Raw genomic sequence first — 24,180 nt, 5'->3', positions numbered from 1 at the left:
TTTCAATTAACCTATTTTTGGTACAAAAAATTCAATTGTTTGAACATTGGTCAATTTTTTTTCACTTTTATATTCGTCTTTTAGCTCTACCTCTTTTGGAAAACATTTTAGAGGAAAATGGTGAACACAGTAACTGTAGAAAATGTAAATGTGCACACACAATTAGTATTTATCATTTTCTTCTAAATCAAAAGCTAAATAACTTCTAAATGTTGAAAATCAGTTTTTCTCATTGATTTTCAATCATAATGTTATCATGGAGCGGAAAACCCCATTTTTCAATATTTCCGCCTATGTAACTTTTGACGCTTTTGATTTAGAATTAAATTTTAATTATAAAAAATGCCCACGGTTAAATTTTCAACATGTTTTTCTCTAAAATGTTTTCCAGAAGAGCTACACCTAAAAAACCAATAAAAAATGACAAAAATTTACTCTCCTTTGAACAATACAAATTTTTGACGACAAAAATGATCTTATTGAAGCAAAATCAGTAAGATTCTCATAGCTTACTAAATTTCCTATCGATCGCTGTTTAAAAGAAATAGAAAAATTAATGCACCCTTCAAAGGTATTTTTTTTTCCTAGAGTGGGTAGCGTTGAGAGGAAATCTCGGAAAATGCATCTCAATTCATGCTCAATGGTGAAAAATTATGTGACTGGGGCGCGCGTTCTCTCGAGTCGGGGGGTGTTTTTGCGGTGCAGCGAGTGCATGAGCCAAGGACGGTCATCAATCAAAGGGGCGCTTGACAGGGCGAGAAGCAGCGACCACCGCTGGCTGGCAACGTCGTCCGACGATGATGATCTCCTCGTTTTTGCCGCAAACAAAGCGACACCGAAATCCACTCGCGCGCGCACGTTTGTCTCTCATTTTCCAAATGTGATTAATCTGCGCACCGCCATTTATCACGTTTTATCTCCGAGCGATCCGTGGAGCGCAAAAAAAAACGACAAAAATTTCGCCGAGATTGACTTTGATGTCAACTTGATATTTTCGTCTTGACTTTTTAAAAGGAATTTCCCTTCGCGCACCTGCCGTCGATAATTGAATTTGGCGCTTTTTTCCCTCAACTCATCAAATTACCATTCAATATTTCGCCAGTCAATCTTCATTAGGCCGACATCGGGCGTGTGTTTTTTTCCGCTCGGCTGCGATTCGATTAAAAATTTGGCGCAACAAAGTGCGCGCCGCCATTATTCAAGATCGATCGTTTGACACTTTGCTCGGCTCACCTCACCTCGGGCGTTCTCCAGATAATTCTCAGATAAGCCGTTCGCTCGTTTCTCCTCTTAATTTGCAGCCTCAAAGCGATTCTCAATCTCTATTTAACAAGAAGCAGGCCTCAAAGAGTTGAGCTTTGATTGCAACAAGAGGGCGAAAGCGAAAGTTGAGCGCGCGCGATCGGCTGATCAAAGCTTCTCTCAAAAGAAGCGACTCTCATGAAACAAAGGCGGGCAGAAGAAAAGAAACAGATTCGCCGTCGTTAGCAGCCACCCCATCAATTTCACAACCCGCATTTCCAGAAAGAATTTTCTCGTGCCCTTCCGTGAGTTGAAGATTTAAATCTCTTTTAAAGCGAATTCCTCAAATTTTTATTCAAAAAGTTTAAAAATTCCGGGTTTTAGGGACATTTTGGAAAATAATTAAACTCTGTCATCTCGGCGTCGTAGGTCAATTTTCCGGAAATGGCTGAACTCGTCTCTACAATTTTTTTGTGAAGTGTTCAAGTGTGGGTCAAAGGTAAAGGCTATATTCGATGACCATAAAGTTTCAAGCTCAAATTTGAAAACAAGCACAAAATTTTAAATTAATTTTGAAATGGCCAATCGATTCCTTGTGAAATTTTAGGCAAAAGAAGATGTCAAAACTGTGATTAAGCTATTATTTTAGTTAAAATTCAAATTAAATAAGAATACGAGGTTTTTTGCGCCTCGCCAGGCAAGGTCAACATTCCCCCTAACTTCATCCCTGATACTTTTAGGTTAAAAATAGGAACTACCAAAGTTGATCCCCACGTCATGCACAATCGAATGGTGTGCATGTTGATGACCTATAGGTCAAAGGTCACCCAGGCCGGCGACCTGAGGTCACCTGATACACGTACTTGAAAAGGTCTCCTTGAGAGGATAATTTTGGTCATCAAGATTTTGTTTTTACTTTGTTAACAAAGTTTCACTTTTCCAATTAAACTTTGGAATTTCTTTCCATTCAAGCGTGTAAAATAAAATCATTAATTACAAAAAAGTGAGGCGAATATTTTTTCTCATTAAATGTTTGCCGGAAACTTTGGAAATTTTTCCCCCTGGAACGCGTGTTTCCTGGCGAGCACGTCAAGAGGCGGTGATTAATGTCGATGGAAAATAATTCTCAACTTTTCGGTGTCACTGGCTGACGGACTCGTCGGAGTAAATTGCGACAGAGGCCCATTGACTCTTGATTAATGACCGTGTCAATTTGTTGTGCGACGACCTTGGCATTTGGCCCTTGAAAAGACTGTTTTCTAAAAAACTTAAAATTGAATTATATTCTGGCAGGTGCGCGGCGGCGAGGCAAACAAATTGACGCTGTTTGTCTTTGTCGAGTCGGCACGTCTCGGCAAGTGGGGCACAAGTGTTGGATTAGCGCGGGCGATATGCTAATCAGATTACTCGTCGCTTGTTCTCGCCGCCCCCTTTCCTTGTCTGTTTTTCTTCGATTGAGTTTTTCCTCTGCGGTGACTCGAGGGTCCTTTTCTCTCCCTCAGTAAACGTTAAGCACGAGAGAGGCCGACTTTGCTGGGGAGGGAGGAAGGGCTGCTTTTAACCAAACGACGTCGCAACTTTTATTTACGTTTAAAGCTGCCGCGCCGGATAAACAAGCAAAAGCTCAAACGAAAAACAACAGTGGCGGCGGCAGACGGAAATTGTTTCAATATTCGGCGCCACTTTTCATCAACTTCTCATGATTTTCATGTGAAAACTGTTCAATTTATATTCAGTATATGAAACTGAAAAGTAAAGTTTCATTTGAATTAAACTTCAATAAATGAAAATTTTGCTGCTTCATTCATGCACTTTCTGCATCAAAAATCAAATTTTTGTTTTAATTTTGTAACAAATTGGAATGAAAAGTATTTCAATTTATGTATTTGCCAAAATTAGACGGGCTACATTTTCTTTCAAAATTTAATTTATACCTCAAACCGATCTTCAATTTTCAAATTATAAAAAAGGATTTTTTAGGCCCATGAGGGTGACCTATGGTTATCGACTTATGAAATTCATCTTATTCATATTCTGGGCCAAATTTCAGACGCGTACGTCAGTTCTAATTTGATGGTGCTGTCGGCCAGGTCAATCCCACTTTTACGGGGAAAACTTTGAGGAAAAGCAATTCCAGCGTGGGCGTTTGAGTGTCACTATTGGAAAGAGAGTTAATTCGCACCGCGTGTGTCAAAGTCGGTATATCAGCTTAACCCGGCGGCCGAGAGGGCGAACAAAAGCGATCGAGCCGAAAAGCCAATGGCCGCCGCCGCCGCCGCAGGTAATCATGACGGACGCAAAACAACCTGTCTTGACGGGCCCTGTTCCCGCCTCACTTTGTTTGCCGGGGCCGGTTCGAGGTAAATATTTGTGGTTTTGACAGCAGAGTGTGTGCTTTTGACGGCCAAAGTCTGCAGCCAGAATTTGGGCCAAAGTTTTAATTGGATGGCGCCCCGGTTTGCAATCCTTCGTCTTTACTATGCACTAATGGAAATTGCGTCGTCCATAATTGATGCCCCCGTGCACTGCGATACCCACCTCGACTAGTTTGCAATTTTCATTCCGAATGCATTTTAAGTGGATCAACAGCATTTCACTGCAAAATCCCTTTAAAACTGTGTCACATGGCATCTGCTTGGTTAGGTAATTTTTTGCATGAAAATTGCAATCAAAAGTTAAAAAAAGTTGTTTTCTCGCCTTGATTAGAAAATACATTAAATAATACATTTATTGTTTTGATTTAAGATCAACCCTTATTACAAATTTTAAAATACCCAACACGGCAGCGGTTGATTCATAAGGTTTGCTCAAAGAGCTGCTGAAATTAAGCAATTTAATATTTTTCTATTCCAAGATGTATGGATTTGAAGCTAATGAAATAAGGAATCTTTTTGCGATTCTTACCAACTTTCTAGGTCAAAGGTCATTGACTCTGGCCAAAGGTCAACAAGAAAAACTATCCGCCCCATCAACATATGCAACTTGACGAAAATTCTGAGATAGCCAAAAGATGTAATTTTGCATGATTGTACCAAATTTAAAATTTATAAATTGGAATAAACCAATTTCAAAAAATAGTGTTGCGACTGCTATAGTAAATTTTACAATTGTACGGAAAGATTTAAAATTTAAATTATGCAAAAAAATCCCAAATATTTTGATTCAGTTTTATCAAGTTTTGCCAATTTCTGGATAAAGTGAATTTATTAAACCGGGGCGCATTGATTGAATTTCGCCGCCACAGGGCGATCACTATGCAGTGTCGCTTCGGTTATTCAAACGAGTCTCGGCTAGTTGAGAATTCAACTTGTCCCGCCGGCCTTTCAGAAGCTGCAAAGTTGTGCTTGATCTCTCTGGGGCGTGGGTCGGCGGTCACTTCAAAGCAAACAAAGATTGTGCGGGGCCGAATCCTGGGGCGAGAGATGAATTATTAAATTTATGTTAATCGGCGCGGTCGTCTGGTGGTCGCCAAAGCACCTTATCGGCGCCGCCATCTGCGGTTTTCTTTCTGCGCGCCGAGTGCCAAGTAAAAAGCTCGAATTCTGTTTGGTGAAAACTTTTTCGCGCAGAGAAGAAGGAAATGTTGAGCTTAAAAATTACACCGGGAGGGAGCAAAAGCCTTTATAAATATTCTACGAATTCTGATAAGTAAGTTTGCAGTTCTCATAAAGAGTTGTTGACGCTCCTTGCCGCGCGCGCGCTTCATTTAATATTTATGACATTACAACTCTTGACATTTATACAAAGTGCCGACCAAAGTGGCCGCCGCAACCCACCGCAGCTTTCTTTTGCCAACTTGCCAAGACCTCCCTCGCACAAAAATGGCCGCTCTCACGATCAGTCGCTTTTTACAGAATTCCGGCCAAACCACAAAAGTCTAGCCAAATCCGACTTCTTTATCCTGCTATCGGATATCGGAGACGCTCAACACATTTCAAGACACCAAAATCTAATTATTTTCCACGCACGATTTGAAAAAGATCATAAATGACCTTTTTTAACAAGAGCTGAGACATATTCGATTTTCAAAATCACTATTTAAAACAATTTAAAATTTGAGCCCCTGTGAAATAGGCAATGTTGAGGATATTCTTCAAAATTGCACACAATAGGAGCAACTAATCTACCAATTATTGTCAAAATGAGCTGACCACGGGCCAAGAGTTTGTCAAAATTTAATACATAAAAAGTTCTGATAAGAATTTTCCCCATTTTCAGAAACCAGTGAATTTGCCGCGGCGTCAGTAGTTCTTCCCCTCGGTCTTAAGAGCTCGCGGGAGAATTTATTTGGACTCGGCGGAGCAAGAATTAAGGAGAGAATAAAGAAGAAGGGCCACAAGAGAAAGGAACAAGCGATTTTTCAAGGCATAATTGGCCGGCCAGCTTTGCAAGTGAATCGATCCAATTAGGCGAATTTGTTTTGGCAATTTAATCGAATCTCTTTTTTTTGGCAAACCTAGCTTTGGAGAGCCTCGTAAGCGTTTTGCAAAAAGAAGCAATTTTTGAGGCCGCGCTCGTCTGGCGCCGATCGATCGCGAAAACACTCTGCTCTCTCCATTAAACGGACAAAGAAGCTTCAAGACTTGACCCCATGTGTGCTCGGCGCGCCTAATGACCGCCGCCGCCGCCGCGTATGTCATCCCTCTCGAGCCCTAATTGATCGTGTAGCCATTAAAACTGCTCCACACCCATCGACAAAGCCTCGTCACACCGCCCTATTCTATCAACACCCTCCACAAATGTTCCATCTTTTTCCTCAACTACCCTCTCTGACGTAACAACCACCTCAACGAGAGACTATTTTCTAGCTTCGATTGTCATGAAAGGTGTTTAAAAATCAAATGTGAGAATGTGTGAAAATTGAAATTAGATTAGAAAATTTTATTAAACACAACATGTGTACGACTTAACAGGAGAAGAATACATTTTATACAATACAATATTTCTTATCTATTATCTATCTTGCGAGCAGTTTCAGACAAACAATACATTTTTACGGCATTCACTAAAATGATACAATCCGATTTTTATTCCACATTTTTCACATTCACAGGCACTGTTTATAGTTGTGTGATAATTTTTATTTTTACAAAATATAAAGTGAAACCCATGTACTGCATATCTAGTCATTAAATGTCTATTGTCAAAACACGGTTTTTTCCAGCTTGGATTTGTCATTGCAGGAGTGTCGTAAAATGTAGGATCAATTTCAGAAATTTTGTATAGCTGGTTTTCAATGAATTTAAAGTAACTGAAAATTGAAATGAATGATAATTTCTTTAGTTTTAAATTTTAAGCAATTATTTAAAAAAAAAAATCAGCAGTGAAGAAAAAGGTCTGTCATCTCATTGAAAAAACACAAAATCTCTATTTTTTTTAATTCAATAACATTCTTAAAGATTGCATCTTTTAAATCATAAGTTATGTGATACTAGAATTCAAGATTAAGATATACTGGCGTTGAAAAATCAAAATTTGTTCAGTCAGCCGAACCAAATCCATGAACAGAATTGTGTGGTTTTTCAAATAGAAAATTTAAAATAACGATAACATGACCTGCAGACTCTAATCATTTACTTGGCCTCTATTTTGAAAGCTTTCTCGATAAAATATTTCCTGAGTTTTATTTTCATTTCAAGTCTAAATTTTGTTGAAGCACGACAAATTTCATCTTCCGAATCGATCGAGGCCTAAAAAGTGCATTTCTCGAGACCAATTTGTCAAAGTATTACATTTTCTGTGGTTGGAAAGCTTTCGTGCCGATATCAATTAATTGGGTCGATCGATATTTTTATACACAATGTTGATATTGAGTGACGTCGCTGGAAACACGCCCGAGACGGAAAACACTATTTACATTTGGCACACGATTGTTATTTTTGCGCCGTCAATTTGGCCTGGAAATGACGAGGAAGGGGGCGGATCAGTGTCAAAAACAAAAATTGATTACATCTGCGGCGAATGGAAAAAAAACCTTTTAATTTTTAATGCGCTCGTCTAATTACGCCGTTCCTGATTGATTGCAAAGTAATTGTTCCGCCGACCTATAGTAAAGTTACAAATAATTAGTTCCTTCCATTAGGAAATCAAATTACGTTTTGATTACGAAATTCGTCTCCGATTTTCCCAGTTTATATTCGGTGCAATTACTTTGAAATGTCGCGTAATTACGTTTTAATGCTGGATTTACTGCAATTACGACCGAAATAAAACGCTTTTGTGTTCTCGTTTTGAACTTTTATCGGTGGATTCGCGGCTCGTTGCGGAGACGTGCGGCAATATTGTTATGGCGAGGACATGATTCGCATAAAACTGTGCAAAATTCAGGCCTCCTTGCTTATTTCGCGCCACACCCCAAGACACGCCATTTTTTCTCCACTTTTTCTTTGAAATTAAAAAATGCTTTCGCCAAAAGCGTGGTTTTTTCGGCGCGAGAGCAAAAATGCGTCGTAATTTGATGAATTCGCCAAACCACATGTTTCGCTGCCGCCGAACGCCGTCAAAAGAAGCCCAAATTAAAAATTCATAACGCGCGGCGCTTGTGCCTTTCATGTGCATTTTTCCTCGCCAGGAATTCGCCACGCAGCAACTTTCGTTCCCGCAAATCTGCGAAAAAAGTCACTATTTGAAAAAAGAGCTTGGAGCCTTTTTAATTTGATAAAATTTACTCAAATTGTTCAATTTTAAATGGAATAAAAAAAAATAATCAATTTGTTTCAAATAGATAAAAGCTCACATTCATTAAAGTACTTTTGAAATCATCTGACAATGAGCAGATCCATTGATTTACTAAACATGTTGTGAATATTTAATTTTGATGATTTATAATGACACGGCGCATCTTTTGGCTGTCTCAGATTTTTTGTCAGGTTGCCTTTTTTTCATGGGGCATGAAACATAATAATTTGACCTTTGGGCAGTCTCAATGACCTTTGACCTGGAACCTTGGTATTCACTAATAAAAGGTTCATCAGCTTCAACCTCCCGCCAAGAAAATTAAAAAATCTTTCTTCGAGAATTAATTTAGCAGCGATTTTTGTAAACCCTTATTTTTATCCGGCGGCCATATTTTGAAAAAATATAAAAAATTTCATGACATGGTATTTTAAGAACAAGGATATGAATTGTTATGACAATACTTTGCAGTAATCAATTGATTTAACGTGCTAAAATATTGAAAGTATGAAAATGTATAATTGTTTTTAACTTGCAATTAAACTGTTTTCAAAAGTTTACGCAGTAACTCCCTATTTTCTGGTTATCAAAAACATTCTTGTGAAGGATTGATGAGATTTTTCATCCTTTTTAAGCCGGTTCTCAATAGAAATTTATCACCACACGAAACGTTATTTTCTCACCTATCGAAATATGATTTCAATATTTGCTCGAGTCTTTGCAAAAGGAGAACGAAATGGGACGGGAGTGGATCTGCGCAGGTTATTAATTACACGGGTCTTTGCATTGGCACCCTCGAGATCGTCGCGCGCTTTGAATACCAATTTCGGCCCCTGACTCGATCGGAAGGCGCAGCGAAAAAGATGACCGCGCCGAATCTAAATCACTTTTGCGGCCGCACAAAGAAACAAAAGAGAAAGAAAAGCTCGGCGCAATCAACTTTGTTTCGGCTTTTCTGCGTCCGAGCGAGCGGCCGCGCCGCCAGCCAAATTCCCAAACAAACAAACAAAGCGCTTTATTTCTGTTCGAACTGAATTGTTTTGCTCTCGGCGAACCGACACAGCAATTTGCTTTAATTGTTTCAACTCGACCGCTTTTCAGCTATTTCGTCCAGCAGCATTTTTGCCATTTTTCATATTGTTGCCAACTTCAAAAGATATTCACGTCAAAACAGGACCAAATTTGTTAAATTCTCTTCATTTAAATGGAATATATGTAAAATTGCTCAACAGACTAATTTCAGTTTTGAACGCTATTTTAAAATTAATCAAGAGGATGATAAAAAAATCTCAAAATTTGGTAAATTTGGTTCATGATGAGGTAATTTTAAAAATCCTCACCTGAATTAATTTGGCAGCAACTTTTCTCAAATAAATATACCAAAATTTTGTGTTTATCAAAATGATCCTAAATATTAGTTTTTGAGGAAGATTTTGCAGCTCCATCATCTTTAAAAAAAGAAGTTAAATCGAATTTTAAGTGCCACCGTCATCGGAAACATTGCAATTGTCAAATTATTCTGTGTGGAATTGTTCGGAATTTACGGTTTTATTAGCAGCGAGTGCGCGTTATTTGCATGTTTGGGTGGAAAGGGAAATTAAAAATAGCTGCTGATAACTCAACAATTCGGTCCGCTCCGTGTTGCCGGCACTAAATTCATCGCACGCGCTTTTCGAATAAACCATGCGTGTGTGTGTGTTGCTGGTGGAATGTTTAATAATAAAAGCGTCGGCCCTTTTATTTGTCGGTCTTTTATCGCGCGCTCTCGTTCTCCACCAAAAGCGAATTCACAGACGCACAAAAAAATTATGCTAGATTTTGTTTCTCTCTCTTTTATCTTTGGGGCGCGCCAAGTTTGGCAAACAATTTGCATCGCAACAACGCGCGCGCGGAGGGGAAACACATAAATCCGCGAGATTACCACGTGCACGTGTTTTCCAGATAAAAAAGGGAAAAAAAGTGGCATACATACGCTCTGGAAATATCTTAAGTGCGGCTGTTAAGGAGATTTACGCGCGCCGAATATTCTCTTTTACGCGCCAGACTACATTTTTTTCTCGCTGCAGCGACACAATAAGCACTTGGGTGGAAAATTCCAAACGCGAATAAACAACAAACAAGAGTTTTTTTATTCACTTTTGACAAATGAAATAACTCACACCTGCCGCTGCCAATTCAAAAAGTTTGTTCCTTGCAACATTTATTATTTTATTTATAAGGTTTTCCCAAATAAATATTTTAGTTTGTTTTTATTGAATTTGTATTTATACAAATACGATATTATTGACTCAAAATTCATATTTTCCGCAACCGAAAACATATGAATTGATATCAAACACGACTGCATTATTAAATTTCTGAAACTCAAAAGGGTAAAAGCAACCCCTGTATTTCCCTTAAGGTCGGATAAATGTTGCATTCATCTTAATATGACTATTTGTAAGCAATAATAGAAGCAATGTGATGCGAATTTGTCGTAATTCTTTTCTTTTGGAATTATTGCAAAAATGTGCTTTTTTCAAACCGTTTTATTTTTGTTTTTACGGGCGAATTACTCTAAAACAAAAAATTACCCCCTCCAAAATTTGACAAGTGCAATGCAGAACTTCAGGGGATTCATTTTTTCCTATACTGCAGAGAAAATCGAAGGGCGCCATCGGCTTCAAATAATCTACTGTTTTACCAGAGGTCATCAAAAGGTGACCTTGACCTTTGACCTACGACTTTGGTGTCTTCAGCAAAGTTCTTTCGCGTGAAAAATTTAGATAAAAACAGTTGAAAATTTCAATATAACTTTATCCGTTTCAAATTTATAACAAATTCAAAATAATTTTTAACCCTTTTTAAGGAACGCCCCATTTTTTTTTGGGGGGGGGGGGGGCTGAAAATATGTGAAGGAGTTTTTTGAACATAAATGTACGTCAACATTTTTTTTTAAATCCTCCAAATCGCTCTTCAGATTCAGTGAAATGTGCTCTTGAAATTTTTTTCCTCTTTTTATATAAAAAAATTTACCCCCCAATTAGTGTCAAATTTTATCAAAGAAATCTTCAGAAATGCGCGACGCTGTTGAAAAATGTTGCATTTCCTTGAAACGAGCCAAAAGAAGTTTCGCGCGAGCTGTTTTGGCAATTTCCTCTCGTCGCTTGTAAATTTAAAAAGTCTCTCGGCAGCACCTTCTCTCTCTCTCTCTCTCTCTCTTAATTAGCCAAGTGTCAAAAGAGTTTTTAAATTAGTTTTCGCCGGCAACGCGCCGAGGCAAATCGCACACCGGCCGGCCAGGCAGGCAAGCAAAATTCGCATCGATTTTCTGCCTGAAATTAATTTCTGTCAACCGACGGCGGCGGCGGCGGCCGTAAAACGGAATGTGCTGCTCACGAGAAAGCGCACGCGACGACGACTAATCTGCCTGCGCCGCCGGATTGAGTTTAATTTTATTCATGAGAAATTTCGGAAAATGCGAATTGCCAATTCGCTTCGTCGTAACGCGCGCGCCACGCCGATTCATAAACTCGGACGACTTGTTCCGCCCCAAAGTGAATTATCTTGAACGACAACAATTGTTTTTATCGCGCAATCAGAGAAGACAAAGTGACTCGCCTTTGACACTAATTTCGCTCCTTTCCGCACACCCCGCTTGATTTTAACGAAAACGATTTTGAACAGATTTATAAAAAAGGTCGTGTTTTTCCTGATTGTGAGCTTCAATTGCATTTCAGTCAAGACACGTTTTCACCTGATATAAAAAAATAAAACATTCCATGAAATCTGATCTTATTTTTACAGCCAGAGTCCTTAAAAGGGCAAAAGGTTTTGCTTCATGTGAAAATGTACAAGCATTTCATTTTTGCCCACAAATTTTAAAGATCTCTACAAATTGGCATATGTGTGGGCGACACTTTCGGTAGTTTTGAGCATTCGAGACCCGCGGATTTAATTTTCTTCTGTCAGATCAGCATGGGACTGAAATTTGAAGACAACCACATTTTTGACCATTTTTTTCCAGCGCGTTTCCTGTTCGATTTAGTAGAAAATGGTAATTATATCTAAAACGTGCACAATTAAATTTCCTGTCAAATTTGTATGAAACATTTTTTGTGAGAAAAATACTTTAGGCTGAAAATTCAATGACGAATAAAAATTTATGAACAATTTTTTTCTAATTATTCCGAATTATTAATATATTTAGTACCAGAACGGGGTCTGAATGATTTCTTATTATTTCTTATTTATAATTCAAAATGTTTCCTTTCCAGAACCGTGATGAAAACTTGTGTAAGTCAATTAGAACCAATGTAATGGGAATTTGAAACTAAAGCAGAATAAATTTTTTTAAGATTTCAAATTGCTTCTCATTTTGCTTTAAGGGGTAAAAAATTCAGCTTTTTGTTTCGTGTATTTAGATCTATTTTGTCTGGAATGCTGGCTTTTTGCTGAACTTTGAAATAAGCGGCTTAATTTTTCTCAGAGGTTTAACAAAACTCGCAGGAGAATGGAAAGTTTTTGCAAAGTCACAAAAGTTGTATCTCGCCAATTCTTCCTTTTTTTCTGGGAGAAAATTTATCTCTTTCAGGGGTTTGAACTTTGGTTGCGTCGTTAAGGCCTGAAATGAAAAAAGGCCTCCTTATTGACATCTGCAATTCCTGTTGGCAGAAAATCGGCCCGAAATTTTTGAACCCAGATTGCTTTATAGATTCTTGCCTACCAGTAGAGTTGATATGCACAAAGAAAATGGGGGGTCACGCCGTTTAATCTTGAAATATGATTTTTTTAATTTTAACATGGCGACTTATGTAGAATTTTTTTTTGGCGATTAAAAAAATGTGCCCGAAATTTTTTGCTCATAATTTCACAAGATGATAAGTGAATGACCCTAAACGGATTGCTATGAAAAAATTGGGGGTTCACGGGGCAAAAAATTAGCATTGGGCATATGTGCGATCAAAAAAAAGACCTATTAATTTGGTACTCTTAGGATTGCAAGAAGGAGTCGTTAACGCAAAAGCGTTTCAACTTTCACTTATTGCGGCGGCGCCGAATCGGCCGTTTGCGGTCATTATCCAATCGTACCTGCGGCCAATTATCTCCACCGAGGACTGTAATTACCCCAGACGCGCATCCCTAATTTCCGCCCGGAGGTGGTAATAAAGCCGCCGCCGCGACTTGATCAAGCTTTTATTTCCTCGCCAAAGTAAGGGTTTGATTCCGGCCATGTTATCGATTTGCGCGCCAAAACACGACATGAGAAGCATTGTGGCGGCCCAACTTTTGTTTTAAACAAATGAAACTTGCGCCGAGAGAGAGAGAGAGAGCGGGGATGAGAGAGTCTTTGTTTGTTGAGAACTATCTCCATAATTCATGCTCGCTTTGGCTCGCTCTGCTCGGACGAAGAGTAAATTTGACGCTTTTTGCATATTGCACGAGAGCCGGCCGGGGTAGTTAGATGAGATGGAGAGAGAATTACCATTTGCTGCAAAGACTGCAGGAGAGAACAAGCAATCGAACGCCAGACACTCTTGCCAAAGTGCACACAATTACCTTCTTTTTAGCTCAAACTTTTCCGCTCAACTCCATTTATTGAACCTTTTTTGCTGACAATCGGAATATGTTTGAAATAAATTCATTCCGATTTCATTACAGTGAACATGGATTTCTCAATTCCTTCACATTAATCAATTTTAAATGGAATACTATAAAATCTACTCAATTTGACTCTAAAAAGTTATTAAAAGCTTCATTTTCAAATTTTTAACTCATATCAGGACAGAAAATTTTCAGTATTTCAAACGCTATTTTATAATCAAATATTTACCAACAGGCTTTTTCTAAAATTGTGATATTTGGATTAAAATATTAATACCAAATGAGACACGGCGCATCTTTTGGCTATTATATAAACAGGCATAATACTTTATATTTTGACCTTTTGCCTGGGTGATTGACCTTTGACCTAGAAACTTGGACACCGTATTTAAGAAAAGATTCTTTGGTTCATTAGCTCCTCAAACCTAGAAAATTAGAAAATATTAACCCGAATTCATTTGACAGCAATTTTAGCAAATGCTTATTTATCTCCAGCCGTCGATCGTATTGGATTTTTTCAACTTAAAAGATTTTACATAACTTGAATATTTAATTTGCTGCCTTGAGGTGGTTCCACCCGCATTAAATTGATCAAGCCTTTTCATTTCACCAAGGTTGAATTCCGAATAAACTGCCATTGATTATTTTCGTGGAATTCAAAAGAGCTGCGTTGTCCAAGTTGCCTAATTAAAGCCGCTTTTGCATAGCGGCAAAAGTTTCGAGTGGTCGATCCACCCCCTCCTCGGCACTTGGCCAAGTCGAGCCAATTAATTAAAGCGTGTTGCATTGAATTACCAGTACCTGTGCAAGCATAGCTGTTAATGCGCCGAGAAGTTGTTGCAAGACCGACGCGGCCGCAGCTCTGGCCCACATTCGGTAATTAAGTTGCACTTTGCTCGCTCTGGCCGGCCGGCCGGCCCCGGGACTCTATTAATCCTGCAATGCAGATGTGCCGAGGATAGAGAGAGAGAGAAACACATTAGCCGAACAAACAGGCCAAGATCTGGTCGGCGGCGTGATTGGGCCGAATGTGCAGGTAAACAAAGGCAGGGGGTGTGTTTGCGGTTGACCCCCACTCAACCCACCGAAAACCGGTTAAAGGGGATGCGGGCGGGCCGAGGGCAAACAACCCTCAAGTGCTTCGGCCCTAGAGCGTTTACGTTTAAAACACCCCCGTGTGTCGATTCTCACCTTGGAAATCATTACCAAATTGTGGCAAACTTTACGACTCAAACCACCACAATTGCTCATTCCCAGCAAGACCGTTTCATTTAAGTGCTCAAGGAATGACACTTTTGTATTTATTAAGAACGATAGACGCATTTTTAAACACGTCAAATTATTGGATTCTGTTTTCACACAGGATTGGTTTTGAATACAAATATAATTAAAAACACAGCCTGATTACTTTCGATGGTATAGTTTTTGTCCAAATTGGTTTGTGTTCCAAGGAGAAATTTATGTAATTAGGACAATTGAACTTTTTAAAATTTAATAATGTTTCTTCTCTGAAATTTCTTACATTTTTGTTCAATAAAATTGACCTGACCAAAATTTATAAAAAAATTTGCCCTAATCACGTTAATTTTGAACAGTTTATTTTGCTCATAATGACAAGTTTTAATATAGGAGTATAGATATGAATGAAGTTGAAGGACTGACGTGCATGGAATACTTTGCTGGAATGATTTAATTCAACACGCGGTTTTGACAAAATCCCGTTACGAATCGGACCGAGCATTTCCTTTTCCGCGCAACACGGAAAAAAGGAAATGCAAATAAATTAAGGGCTGCAGTGAATTAAAGAGCAGATTTGCATAGAAACGCAATGAATAAAAGAGACACGTGGCCCTAATTAATTCAGCCACGCACGGGATTTTTGCAGCGCGCTTAAGAAAAATTGCAGCTCGCCCCGCGCTCCAGATTGGATGCATATTAATGAGCACTTAAAGGCAACGCCCCGCGCCGGATTAAACCTTCCTTTGCTCTATTAATCCCGTAGAAAATGCAACAATCACGTAATCACGCCACTCAATTAAAAGCGCCCGTTGAAATATTTAATAGCTCTGGAAAGAGACTTTGCGGCTTTTCTGAAAGCGACTTTCGTTCAAGGCAAACTTGGCAAGTTTTCATTCTCACTCGGCAAATGGGGCCCGACATTGCTCCGAGTAAAATCGCCAGCTTGCTAATTACGATTGGCATTAATCGTGCTTTTCAAAGATCGTGCGTAACAAGAGCGGAAAATCCGCACACAAAGTTCCAACATTTTCAAAAGGATAAGTTCAAATTCACCTTTTCCTCCGCGGGTTCTTCAAGTCGATTATTGTTATTATGGTTTCGTACAAACATGTAGAGGAGGATAAAGGATATTGTTTTTCTAAAAAAAAAAAAAAAAAAAAGAAACGGCACAAAAAAGCTATCAAGTGGAAAAGCCGAATTTTAAATAATCAGTTTAGGATATACAATTAATCAAGACTCATCAAGAGGAACGAGAATATTTCAAAAATATCCTTAATTTTAAAAGTTCACAGCCAAGAGCTATAAAAAAATCATGTTTTTCAACCTCAAATGAAAGTTTTTTTTAAAAAAAAAAAAAAAAAAAATTATTCTATTATCTTATTTGGAGGATTTTGCTAACTTTTGGTGGCTTCGTCGCCTCTTCAATTAGTTGTCAATTCGACAAAACGACCGAATCAATCAATTTGGATTTCCAATAAGTTTCACGTCGACTGTTGACAATTTAACACGTTGAAATGCTCTCGTTTTTGAGTGATTCTTTGGAATTCGTGTTTTGCGCGAGGCTGGCATGCGAATTAGGCCGGGGGTGAGTGATGGGGCGCGTGCGTCTCTTCTTTAATCACCCGCGGCGACGGACGCGTGCAATTTTTCTCCGGCTCGAGGGTCTCCTTTCAGCGCGCTTAAATAATTGAGTGGCGACGACTCGCCAACTTTGTTTAAACTTTTCCCCTCCTAATTGCCGTTCACTTTTTTCCCCCAAAAAAACGCCCGCGCCGCATCAAAGCTTCATTTTTTGCAGCTGCCGATAGCAGAGAGGCTTATCCGGCGACCGGCCCGCGACTTTTGTTTGCCAAAAGCTCTCGTCGTCCGACCACGCGGATTTAACTCGAAACCATCCGTCATTGTGCGCTACAAATCCAGTGCCAAACACGACGTGCGTATGTTGACGCGGCATGTTCCGAAAGTCGTTTCGCTCCCACGCACCAAAAATTCATGATACAGGATCAAATTTGTCCTGATGAGGAAAAACGGAACGTTTAAAGAGGATGAAATCATCCGAGGGAAACAAAAATTGATAATTTTAGGCCTTAATGATGATTTCAAAAGTAAGAAAATCCTTTTAAAGGTCACTGACCCTGGGAAGGATGGAATTAAAAAGTTGTGTTGCCACCTATTCGAGATGACCATAAGGTGCGCCATGCCATTTTGCATTAGAGCAAAATTTCTCAAAATTTGATGTACAAGCCGTTGAAGAAATATTTTTATTTTAAATAACGATTTCTCCTTTAACTGCTGCCAACGTTAATCAGTTTTGCCCTCTGGTTTTTCGCTACAGAGTCAAATTAATTTCATTTTCTTGGGCGAATTCCGCGTAGCTGCGCTAATTTAATTTCTGCTGAAAGAGAGCAAAGAAGAAGTTTTTTTCCGTTTCCGAGGTTAAAATGTAGCAAAGAGAGCAGCTGGAAATAAGTCGTGTTCGAAAATTGGCGAGCCGGAAAAGAAGTTGAGAGAAAAGTTTTTAATGAGAGCGCGAGTTTTTTTTGCTCGCTTTTGCTTCTTCATTAGCTTATCTCTCACGGGGCAGAATTAAGTAAGCGTCGTTATTCCCACCAGCTTATCTCGTCCCGCGCGATTTTTAACCGGATTTGTCGTCGTCGCCGCCCCTTCGCAGGAAAAACGAAACAATTACATTAGCAGAGAGAAAATCACTTTCTTCCACTTTGAACGGGAAAGTTTGGGCAACAAAGGGTAACTTCGGAACATTTGACTCTGGTCTTCTGCATAAATCGTAAAAAGAGAGGCAAAAACATTTCATTTTTTTTCCCGCAAAGCTTACCTAGTTTTCAACAATTTAATTATTTAGCTATTTTCTTGAAAATTTACAAGTTAAAGTTTTATTTGGAATGTTTAAACGTTTTGTCTCAAATTAAAAACGTTAAATTTTTTTTCCTAAACTGTTTGATTTTTAAAATGGTATTATTTTTAGCAAAAAAGGTAATTTGAAATGACTCAAGTAAAATTTGTTTCCTGTCCGTAACATTTCTGAAACATTTAACTTGTCTTTCCGAAGCCATTCAGAGAGATTTTAAACCTTTCCGAAACCTTTAAGATACCTTTCTAAAGACCGTCAAGAAAACGACCAATTTTCTCTTACTTTGATGAAACCTTTCCTAACCTTTTCTCAAGCCTTTAATATCATATTTTACTTGTTGACAATTTCCCCGTGAATTACGAACCCATTCAGAAGCCATTCCGCAACCATTCAGCTTGATTGCGTATCTTTGATTTTTTTCTATTTATCTCGCCACCCTTTCCCAAACCTTTCCTCGGCTTTTCATAGTGCAGCGTGCGTTTGAGCATAATGCAATGACGTCATCAACTGCATGCACCCGCGCCGCTGTGCTAACAAAGCCTCCCGCGGCTTGCAATAATAATAGGAAAGATCCTTTTTTTTTTGTTAAAATTATTCCATCCCTGGCTGCTTGCTGCTTGGGCCGCGGTCGGGAATGTGTTTACGAGCCCTATGTCGAAAATGCAACGTCGCGCCTCAGCTTTTCTCAAGAAAACTTTAAAGTGCACGGCGGGAGAAGAGCAGTTTGAAGTAAAATATAAAATATTTATTATTAAAAATAACTTCATTTGATCATTGAAGCAATGAAAGTTTGAACTAAGCAAAAATAAAATACGATTTTGCGCGTGTATGCTAATACTAAATAGATTGCATTTAAACATTTCGCTTATAGAAAGTAATTTTACAAAAATAATTATTACAAAATTTAATTAATTATTTTATATTTATCAGTTCTATTACCAGTGATAACTTTTTATAATCTCGGAAAAAATCTAACCATTTATTTTTCAGGATAAATTTTTCAAATTCCGTTAATTCATACCTGATAAAGAAATAATTAATTCATTCATTTTTAAGTTTTGAGAAAAAATTAAATAGAGGCATTTGCCTTAAAGCTGGCTTTAATTGTCATATTACCTTTCTTTTTTAATTTTAGAAAATACATTGGATTTTTTAAAAATCACCTAAATCGGACTGATAGAACCAGAGATACACATTTTTGCATTCACCGAAAAATAAAATCTCTTTTAGCGCCGACACACACTTGCAGCAAGTGGACCTCCGCTTTCAAGCGTTCCTTACTTTGGCGGCGAAACTTCAGTTTTTGCTAATTATCTCGAGAACGGTTTGATATAATTATGTCAAATTTTCACAAAAGATGCAGTTTTGATCCCTTCAAATAAATATTATGAAATTGATTTTTTAAATTATTAACAACTTGCTTCATTTCTCAATTTTGCACTTAAATTGCAAAAATGTATTCAAGAAAAAAGTCCCAACTAAGTAATAATTTTTCTGTGAGTCTCGTTAACATATCTAATGAAAGTTATATACTTGAAAGATTCATTCCTCTATCAGGTTAACTACAATAAAATTAGGAATGGCAAAAAACGTGTCTATCACACAAAACTAATGGTTGCTAATACTTTGCACGTAATCAACAGAAAAATATGGTTCTACCACTCATCAGTCCAAAATTATTAGATGCAATGCAAGCAAAAGTTTTTATTCTAATATGTGCTAAGGGTTGACCCCTGCACAAGTGACCTTAAACCCTTCAATTAATAAATTTTTATTTTGACAACTACCAAAAGATGCAGTTTTTTATTCTGATTCTTAATATGATATTTTAAAATTTATTAGAGTTCCCAGATTTGCATAATTAATTAAAGAAAATTTGGGTTGTAAGAAAAGGGAGGTTAGGCAGCGCAGTGATAAACTTGTGTTTAGGGCTGCAGCGAGCATCTCTTATTTCTTTATATTTTGGACGACCCGATCCGCTGTGCCTATTGTTAAGTGTTTTGCTGCATACTTCCTTATGCAGTTCAGGTGGTTCAGGTAATGCACGGCACACACAATAGTCCCCAGGTTGCCACATTTCATCCCCTTTGCGAGAATGCGAGTTTCTCTTCAGTCGCGCTCGGCGGTTGGCCGGTATGGTTTGTTAAAAAAGAGATGCTGCCGAAAAAATCTTCAAAATTCGCTATTCGCCCGCTTTGTGCACAGCTGAAGAAAACGCCGATTGCCTGTTAAATATTAAGGTGAGTTTTCTTTTGTTATTTGAAGTTTGAATCGAGAAATTCAGAAGAAAATAATTTAAAAAAAATGCAATTAAAAAAAGATCACTGCGGCTAATACAACGCGTTTAATTTGTTTTCAGATGAGCAGCAGCCTCCTTAGTACGGCGCCCAGGTACCATCCCTTGTAGGCTCTAGCTTCAAAAGTGCGGGGAACAAATATCTAGCAGGTATGTGATTAAAAAACGATTTTAAAATGACTCAAATTAATGTTTGCGTCTCTTTTATGATTTCAGTTGCTGCAAGTGCAAATGATGCGCCCGGCCGCTCGGCATAGAAACAGACGCGCGACAATTTGGTTCTCTCTTGGGAAAAATGATTTTACGGCAAGATGACGAGTGAGTTTCATTTGAAATTATTGTTATTTTTTTTCTATTTTTTGTCAATAAATAGTCACCAAAAACGAATTTCTAAATGTTTCATTCCCCGTGACGTCATGAAATAAATGACGTCACTGTTCACCTGACAGGCTTCGGAAAGCGCTCTGAAAGGTGTCGCTACAAAAGAATAAAGCGTCGCTATGAAAGCTTACGGAAGGGCTTGGTACAGCGATCGGAAAGGTTTCGTAAAGGCTTCCCTCAAAACCTTTCCGAAGCCATTAATTTTTCAAAATAATGGCATCTGAAAGGTTTGCGAATGGCTTCAGCTTCCAATTCAACTACATGAAGGGATAAAGGTTTCTTAAAAGCTATTGAAAGGTTTCGGAAAGGCTATTTAATGGCACACGATTTTTACTTGAGGAATAATAAAAAACAGGTAAAAATCGCTTCTCTGCATTAGGATTTAATTTTCAAACTGCGATGACTCAGTTCAGTTACTGTGAGAGACACGACAATTCTTGAACAGACATAACGTGATCCAAATCACTTTTTCTATTGAACCATGTATTGGTCACTTCAGCTTAATGACCCCCATGACTTTTGACCTTGAAAAAATATTTTAACAAAAAATTTCATTCTGAAATATTTTCCTATTACTCTTCTATGCGTTTTTGTGCAAAAATTTTGGTTCACCCCATTTGAAGGTCAACGGTCACGGGGGTCAATAAACTGAAGTGACCAGTCCTGTATGACCAATACATACTTTGATAGAAAAAGTAATTTTGGACACTTTTTGAGATTAAACCTTTTGTCGTATCTCTCACAGAACCCAAGAAATCGCTGTTTGAAAACTTAATTTCTGTTGCTCATGTTCTATTTTTTACTCTTTCAAAAGTTTTCAAATCAATTTTAGAGTTAATTTGAGGTTTTGTAATTAAAATCATCATTTATCACCTTTCCTCATTTGGTCAGCTTCCCACTCGGCAGTTTTCCTACATTCGAGCTAAATCGAATGAATTTTAATTTTGCAAACGATCAACAATTCAAACTTTTCGTGTTCGGATCCGTGTCCATTAAAATTAGACAAACATGTGCGGGAAACGCGCTTGTCCCGTTTGTTTGCTGGGCTTTTGGTTTGATCAGCGAATAAATGTGCACGCGTGGGCAATTTTTAAATAAATTGGCGTGCGCGCATAATTAATTGAAAAGCATCACGATCAGTCAATCAGAGCAGGCGATGGCGTGAAATTAAGTTATTCGTCGATTTATTTCGGTTCGTGCGTTTCAGCACGTCCAATGTATAATTACCGCACAGGCCACATGCAAATGCCTCGCGTGCAGATGCAAAAGCGAGACCATCAATCTTCGCCCTTGTCCTTTCTATTCCGTCACAGTTCGAATTTGAAACTTCATTTTTACTCCCAGTTAAAAATTAATTACGTTTTTTCCTACTCGGGTGAGAGACGTGGACGCAATTGAGTCAAATACGGTATGCAAATTGCTCAATTAAGCGCCTCTAGGTGTGTGACGTGAATACTAATTTTCGTGATTGAAAAGACACACACGTGCCATTCAAAGAGGTCAAACGTTGGCTCAGACCAAGCCTCGGATTGGTTTCAATTAAGGCCAGTTGAGTAGATTCGAATTAACTCAGGGCAGCAAAATCTTTACAAAAACTGATACTTTGCGGCATTAGAATTATTTTGATTACCAGAAAATTTGGAGGGAAATTTTTGAGAAAAGTTCAATTGAAATTTTAAATTTTTAGTGTGTGAGAAAATTAAGCTAATTTTAATTTTATTTTTTAGGACTTAAATTTAATTTATTTCTGCTAAAAAGTATCTTGGTTGTGGTTCCTAACAAACTTGCATCTGATGTACAAATTTACAATTTTTTTTTAATTAGTAGGATTAATTTTTTCCACAATTCGTCAGGATTGAAGAGTTTGAAAAAATATTCTGGTAGAATTTTTTTAATCGACTTAAAAATTTTCTTTATTACTATTTTTTCGGCAAAATAATTTTCTCCTCTTTTTGAACCTCTGAAGATGTGGTTATTTGTGTTTCGGTAATAAATCCATCGTTTGGACGGATTCCGTGTTTTGTTGAAGCATCTCTGGCGACGAACGCGCGCCGCAAATTGCAATCTGGAAATTGCGCGCTGAGAAATTGCACGTTGTAAATCAATGCGCGTGGAATTCGAGCGAAAAACCGGGTCAACGCGGCCGTAAATTAACCCCCCACCCCTTGCAACGCAATAAAAATAATGTGCAACGTTTAAATTCACCCCCCCCCCCCCCGTTTCCTGCACTTGACGTTGGAATGCTGCAATTGCAAATCGCATGTTTCTTTACCGCTTCATCCAGCCGAATGGTTTCTTTCGCGTGCAGAAATCTCAAGTGCCGAGCACGAAACGTTTCAAGTCGATGTATCACTTTGTTGAGTTAACAAAAGACTTTGGCAAAAAAAAAAAAAAAAACGGCCCGATTTCGACTAAAATTAATTTCTAAGGTTATTTTTCTCCTCATAAGATTTCAATAGGAATTTAAGTCATTGGGAGAATTGAATTTTCGAAGTTTAAAATTTTTCCTATAGGAATTTTCTGCAATAATTTTTAACTCGAAATTGGCGCGATCGAAATCGATAAAAATTTCACACAACCTCGTTCAAATCACCCAAAATACAATTGAAAAATAAAAACAATAGGTCAGACGACATAAAAAATTTACATTGGTAGCGTTGAAACGGATTTTTTTAAACTTTTTTTCTATTCAACGATTGAAAAGAGATCGAAGGGCTGATTAAAACGTCTGGTCGCGGAATTGCGTAGGAAAAATGAAGATTGACTTACCTATTCTGGCGGTGGTCGACTTAATGAGGAGGGGCAGCAGCAGAATCAACGTCTTCAGCATGGCGCTGCAACAGACAAAACCGGTCATCATCCCGAGCGCTTCAATTTGGCCTGGGCTGAAGATGCGACCACATGTCCTGCGGCGCCACGTCTAACGACCCCTCACGAATACAAATCAGACCTCACCCCTCACACACGTCCGCCTGCTAAGCAGCGCAATTTTCCAACGGAAAATTTCTGCCACTTTTCCTCACGAGTAGCAACATTTTTTCATGCTGGGAATAAATTCTTCCTCCATTTGGCCGAATTCTGGTTTGACAGAAATTTTATCTTGTTTTTTTAAATTTTTATAAATAAAATTGATGAAAATACATCTTCGAATAATTTGCAAAAATAATCAGAAATGGTTAAATTTTCAATTTTTGACAACAGTTTATAAAAAAAACCTTATATTTGTTTACCTTTAGAGGGGATATTTGATTTCAGCTTAGAGAACGAGTAAATGATAAAAGATTAAGTTTGATGATAATGCAAAATAATTCTATTTCAATAAATTTCAAGCCAAAGCCCAGGTCTCTTGGCAAAATGGGCTATTTTGAGAATATATGCAACTGATGAGGGTAAATTTATTTATTTTGTGATGATTAATTTCAATTAAGTTTTCAAAAACTAATCTCACAGATTCTCTAATTAATTTTCAAATAATCGACAAAATTGTAAAAATTCAAGTTCTTTTAAAATTTGAAATTTTTTTATAAAAAGTCTAAAAATATGACATTCTGAATTGAATATTTTGTTCCCACACGTTAAGACAATCTTAGGAAAAAAAATTCAGCCCAATCGAAGGTGGCAAATTTTTGTTAGAATTACTTTTGTACCTTTGACATGTGGAAAATGACCTCGACCTTGGAACTATTTGACCTCTCAGGATTGAGGTAACAAGAAAATTTTTGGTTTTCTGTATATCAAAATTAACCAGAGATATTAAATTTTTAAGTAATTAACTTGTAATTTTTCTTTCAAATAAATATACTTTATTAAAAAAAAAAAAAGTAGAAACAAGATTTGTATATTTCCAAACGATTTTTTTTTTCAAATTTATTCAATTATTTGTAATTTCCAC

At 37.8% G+C, this 24,180-nt stretch overlaps 1 protein-coding gene across 5 annotated transcripts in view; it reads right to left on the bottom strand.

Moving 5' to 3' along the window:
* The window catches only part of LOC132195668 (acid sphingomyelinase-like phosphodiesterase 3a), a 118,438-nt gene that overhangs the window by 57,051 nt on the left and 37,207 nt on the right, over positions 1–24,180 (bottom strand). For all 5 annotated transcript variants that reach the window (XM_059617822.1, XM_059617823.1, XM_059617824.1 and 2 more), the window contains one exon: positions 23,058–23,122. In XM_059617822.1, coding sequence (XP_059473805.1) covers positions 23,058–23,118 — 61 coding nt within the window. In that variant the 5' untranslated portion in view covers positions 23,119–23,122. The remainder of the gene's footprint in view (positions 1–23,057; positions 23,123–24,180) is intronic.

The sequence above is a fragment of the Neocloeon triangulifer genome, unplaced genomic scaffold, assembly GCF_031216515.1.
Source record: "Neocloeon triangulifer isolate White Clay Creek 2 clone unplaced genomic scaffold, ASM3121651v1 ptg000010l, whole genome shotgun sequence".
Lineage (NCBI taxonomy): Eukaryota > Metazoa > Arthropoda > Insecta > Ephemeroptera > Baetidae > Neocloeon > Neocloeon triangulifer.
The sequence above is the reverse complement of the archived record's forward strand: the minus strand, read 5'-3'. Positions and strand labels throughout refer to the sequence as shown.